Source organism: Falco naumanni, chromosome 4, assembly GCF_017639655.2.
Source record: "Falco naumanni isolate bFalNau1 chromosome 4, bFalNau1.pat, whole genome shotgun sequence".
NCBI lineage: Eukaryota > Metazoa > Chordata > Aves > Falconiformes > Falconidae > Falco > Falco naumanni.
This window is the reverse complement of record NC_054057.1, coordinates 10,652,305-10,657,908: the sequence shown is the minus strand read 5'-3', so window position 1 is coordinate 10,657,908 and position 5,604 is coordinate 10,652,305. Positions and strand designations below refer to the sequence as shown.

Here is a 5,604-nt window from a genome sequence, read left to right as displayed (position 1 = left end):
CTGTGGGTAGAGATGCATCCCCTCGACACCATTAGGTGAGGGTGTGGTTTGGTAATCTAAGGTCTCCAGAGCCCAGTTTCAACTTGAACGCAGTAGGGTCTGCAAAGTTTGGAAAAAGGACAGTGAGAAGTGCAACAAACGCCTTTTTTTTTTTTTCTCTTTCTTTGTTTTCACTGCAAGAACAGTTTACGTGTCGTAAGTACAACTAGTTTGAGAGCTGACATTAAAGTTACTCTTTGGGAATCGAAATCTTCCGAATACCAGCGTGTTTCTGAATTTTGGGGAGCCTGCAGAATTATGAAGAGACCTGATGTCAATATGGTCCAACCCTACACAAAAGGAGCATGTTACAATGTAGGAGAAAAAGTCCTGCGGTTTTATTTTGCAGCGTACTGGGCATCTGCTAGAATCCTGCACGTTCACCCTTGCTGGGACTACAAAACCCCACTGATTTTTATCCGATCCTGCAAAGACAGGACAGAATTTAACTGCAACAGTCTTATTAAATGAATATAGGATCTAACTTGCATGCATTGAAAGAGTCAATGGGTTACTTTACTTCCCTTGTTATATCAACACTGTAAATGTACGCATACCGAAGGAACAAGGACTGTTGCGTAAGAAACATGCAGAACACACATTTTCACTGTCAGAGTTGTTTCCATATAAACACTAACTTTACCGACAGTCTTGTGGAACAGTGTGTTGCGACTGATTCGTAGCCGTGACTTTCAAACGCACGGCAGGTTTTACTGTCCTCCCGCGCCACCACACATGCATGCAGGCAGCACCCTCCCAGTCGCACGTCTCTTACAAAGCTTCCCAAACCTGCTGGTCTCGGGTCAGCAGACCCTGCTCCCAGCACAGTGTCAGAAAGGCCAAACCTCTTTGATTGTGAGATTCTCCGAAACAGGCTTAACTGAAAAAAATGCACTGAGGTGATGTACATTTGGCAATAAGTGAGCTAAGAGGTCAGGTCTACGGTAATCAAAAAAATAAGCAAGTGGCAAGTGTTTTGTATAAGCTTATAACTAGAATGGAAGCTATAAATGTCAACCAGTAATATTTTTTTATTTTTCAAAGTAGTAATTTTACTTTTCAAAGTAGTAATTACCTTTACTTCTTCATAAACTTCCTTCTTCCCAGGCACTTCCCCGGGACACAAGATGAGAGGAGCTGGTGTTCTCTTTCTCTGTAGATACAAATGAGTAGCAAAGCTGTAGATCATATTCACTGGAGGAAACTTGACTTTATGGCCTGTTGTGGTCCTTGGCCCAACAGAGCCTGACACCCTGGTGGTACACATCTCAGAAAACGTTAGTTGCTTACTTGTTAGGAGGGAGCGTAAAGGCCATCTTTTCTCACTGGAAGGTATGTTCTATTGCATAGGACAGATTTTTTGCTGCTGCTATTAGTAAGTATGCCAGACAGTGCGGAGTGCTTTCAGGTGTGCACGCACGCCTCCCTGTCCAAAAGCTGTTGGGTTCGAAGAGAGCAATCTACAGCATAACACAGGTGCACACCCTGGGCTCCTCTCCCTCAGTAACCCGCATTCACCAGTTGCTGTACCTCTTATCTTTATGGGCTATTCAGGGAAGCTGCAAGTTAGCAGAAGTTGACCTGTAAAAGAAGATGAGGCTGAAATACCACTGCTGTCACGAACCCCTCCGCACGCTCATGGCATCCTCGAGGAACCGACTGCGCAGCAGACGGGAGCGCCGTTAGGGATCACACGTGCGTTGCACGGCATTGCTCCCCGAAGAACAGATCGCCGTTTTGAACACATAGCGCGGTACAAGCGAATCTTTTTTTCTCCTTTCTGGATGAATAAAAAAAAACCCGGTAAAGCCACTGGTACGGCCGGTAAAGCCACTGGTAGGGCCACATACCCACCACCGCACGGCAAAGGCAAGCCCCAGCACCGCCTCTCCTGTGTCACAGACAGGATGGGGGACAGCCCCGTCCCTTCCAGCCCACGGAACCCACCGCGCCCCGGCGCAGCCCCTCCTCCCGCGGCCGCTCGCCCGCCCCGCGCCGCAGGAGCCGGGCAGGTGAGCGGGAGCCGCCCGGGACGCGGGGCCGCCGCTCCGCCCACGGGGCCGGCCGCCACCTGCCGCCGCTCCCGCCGCCCGGCGGCCTCTCCCCTCCTCCTCCTCGGCCGCGGGGCCGTAGGGGCGCGGCGGGGCAGGCGAGCAGAGCGCTCCCGCAGCGGGCGGGCGCAGGTCAGTGTCGCCGCCCGTACCTGTTGCGCCGGCAGCCGGCGCGGGGGGGGGGGGAGCGGTGCCCCATCGCGGGAGCCCGGGGAGGTGCGCGGGGTCCCGGCCCCGTCCCGCGGGAGGCAGCGGCCCCCCCGGTGCGGGGCCTCGGCGCCCGCTTGCGGGACGGGGGGGCGGCGAGCGCAGGGGTCGGGTCCCGCGGCTCAGCGCCAGGGCTGTATTTACCGTCACCTGTGCCGGCCGCGCGGGGCGGCGCTTCGGGGCCCTCACCGGGGCTCGGCCGGCGGCGGGGCACGGAGCCCTCCCGCCGGCCGCCGCCGCCAGACCCGCCCGGCCCGGCCCGGCGCGGCGCGGCGGCTCCCGCGGCCAAGGGCGGACCTGCCCCCGGAGCGCTGCCGGGGGAGAGCGGGCCCGGCCGCGCTCAGCTGCGCCCGGCGGGGCGGCGTGCCCGGCTGCCAGCGCCCTCGCTCCCTTTCTCCCCCGCAGGCGCCCGAGATGGCGGACAGCACCGCGGCCACCGCCGCCCCGCGCGGCGTCAAGGGCGGCTCGGCCGGGCCCTGGTGGAAGTCGCTGACCGGCAAGAAGAAGCACAAGGAAGCGGCGGCCGCCCCGCCGCCCCCCGCCGCCGCCGGCGAGGCCCCCGCCGCCCCCGGCAGCCCCGGCGGCCGGGAGGAGCAGCCGCCGCACTTGGGCGAGGCCCCGGGGGCGGGCGGCGGCAACCGCCGGAGCCTTCGCATCTCGCACTCGGGCCGCTTCAAGGAGCGGCGGAAGGTGCGCACCTCGCTGCTGGCCGACAGCCCCGAGGTCTTCGACGGCGGCGGGGCCCCGGGCCAGGCCACCCAGGGGGGCGAGTAGCCCAGGAGGGCTGCGCCCCCGGGGCCGCAGCGCCGTGAGGAGCCCCGACGGGACGGGCGGCCGGAGCCTGCGGCGGCCCCGCTGCTGGGGGGGGGGTCGCGCTGGGCCCCCTGCACGGGCGACACGGAGGCGTGTGGCAGGGCCCGGCCTCCCCGGCCCCAGCGGGACACTGCGGGGAGCCCGGCACCTCCGCCGGACAAGTGGATCGCGTGCTGTCTTACAGGAACGCCGCCAAGACCGAACCCCCGGCTGGTGGGACGATGTGATTGTCTTAACAAAATAACACCAATAAACACCCCGCTGCCTGCGCTGTGCTGAGCGGACTCACAGGTGCTATCCCAGGGCCGGTGCCGGGGTCTCCAGCCCTTGCTGACTTCCCAGGCCCGGGGCCCAGCCCTTCGCAGCTCTCCCGCTGAGGAGGCGCTTCGTCGTTCTCGGCTCATGAGCTGCCTTATCAAAGGAAAGGGGGAACGAAGTGCTCTTATCTAGTTTCAGGGACAAGGACCTCCGGCTCTGCCCTGCCGTGTGCAGGTACGCCGTCAACGCGACCCCCTTCCCCTGCAGGGGTCAAAATAGAGGGCTCGCGAGGGGCAGGCACTTGCGTTCACCCGTGCCCCGTCGCATTTAAATATGCAAAAGGCAGGACCATGCTGGTTTTCTCCCTCTTCTTACTGCGTGATGATAAGCAGGTGTTTCGGAGGCTGGTCTCCCATAGTTCTGTTACAGAGGGAGGCCGGTTGTTGTCTAGCAGTTCACGCTGTTTACCCAGGGAAGGTGTGATTTTTGCATAACGGGTGATAGCTGGCACAATGGAGCTCGGGTGAAGAAGCTGGGTGATAAAATGTAAATATGTCTTGGGAGAGGAGACCAGCCCTGTGAGAGCAGGGGCAGGGTTGTACTCCTAATGGGGAAATAGGCTTGGGCACAACTGGAAATGTTCTTTGCTGTTTACGGTGTCTGAGGCTTGTGAAGCAAGGTTGAAGATTCCCAGGATTTCTTTTGATAGTGACATAATGTGCTTTAACTTGGGCAGCTATCTGCTCCTCTTAACAGCTCCTGGATTTTTGGACAAAGTAAACTAGAAGCCAGATTTGTACTGATGATGTGCCTTACAGAGCAAACTCGGCTAAAAGCAGTCGGCAATTACACATTTCTTGATAGCAGGTGATGTAGCAACAACTGATTTATTTATATTAAATGCATTCGCAATATACTTTATATTGTTAAAATTATTTTAGGCTTTTTCTGAATGTGAGATGAGCTATTACGTAGTGGCAGGGACTGAAATTTATTTCCCAGCATTCAAGTATTATGCAGTTATAATTTTGTTTGGTTGTAACTAAAGATTTAAGGTCAATTAAAAATAAAAAAGTGAACTGAAAGGAAACAAGAGCTGAGAGCTGAGTTCCAGGTGAAAATATAGATTAAACCACTCACTGACAATCACTGAAATAATACAGTAAGTGCTGGGCAAGTGCCCCTTGGTTCAGTGTGTGTAGTAATATATAATGAAGTTTGAAAGCTCCTGTGCGATAAACTCACTGGCTAAGGTATGTACCAGTCCTTCACTCAGCTTACTCCTTCAGACTCTGAAACCCAAGGACAAAGGGACCGTAGCATCAACTCTATCTCTGTAAAAGCTTTTTTTCCAGCCCATGTGCAGAGGTACCCTCTTTTAATTTCATTTGGTAAAACTACAAAGGTACTGGACTGCCTTTCCATGTTCCACGCTGACCAAGCAAAGAGCTGGGGAGTTGTGGGGGGAGCTTCTAAAAGTTTCTGCTCAGAGATGCTTTTCTTCTGTGGAGCATTTTAAGTCAAGGAACACCTGAAAGCCTCGTGTTGAGAAGAAGCCATTGAAGCAAACCCAGCCTCAGACAAAGGGGCACGAGAGAGAAGGAAGAAAGTTTAAAACCTGGGAACGGATGAAGAAGAACCGTGCTTCAGCTACAGCTGACCCCGGGGCAGGGGGGAAAAGAGGCAGAAAGGTGTGGCTTTGCTGCCAGAGTTGTCATACTACCTTTGGAAGGCAACATGTTTGTATTCATTACAGGCAAAATAAATCTGCCTGTATTTATGTATTCTAGGGTCCAAAGAACCTTTTCTCTGTGTGTGCGTCTAAAAAGGAAGAACAAGTAAGCAGATGCTGCCCTGCTGTGCTTCCTACTCCCACATCTGGTTTAGTATGAGCTCTGTGAGGGTCAGAGCCTCAGAACTATCCAGAGGCCCAAGTATGCACACTAGTGTTTTATACATCTCACGCAGATGCTTTTCTGTATTTTTAATACTTACGCTGTTGTCTAAATACAGTTTCTTCTCTTCTGTACCTCCAAGCCGCCCGTTTCTACGGTGAGCCTCTGTTTGCTCTTTGGAAACGTCTCAGGTCTTTACCTAGTCACAAAGTATCTACCGATTTGGGTTTTATTTGAGGAGAAGTCTGGTATGCTGTTCAGGTGGCTGCTGTTAAGACTCTATATCGATACTGGTTAATATGTGATGAAATATTAGCCATGTCTTATTCCTTGTGTATGTT

The 5,604-nt window shown here is 54.8% G+C and overlaps 1 protein-coding gene across 1 annotated transcript; it reads left to right on the top strand.

Annotated features, from left to right (window-relative positions):
* Positions 1-1,988: 1,988 nt before the first annotated feature.
* PRR15 (proline rich 15) lies at positions 1,989-3,381 on the top strand. Its single transcript, XM_040593789.1, has 2 exons — positions 1,989-2,222; positions 2,703-3,381. The coding sequence occupies exon 2, from the start codon at positions 2,712-2,714 to the stop codon at positions 3,069-3,071; it is 360 nt and encodes a 119-aa protein (XP_040449723.1). The 5' UTR covers positions 1,989-2,222; positions 2,703-2,711; the 3' UTR covers positions 3,072-3,381.
* The last annotated feature ends 2,223 nt before the right edge of the window (positions 3,382-5,604 follow it).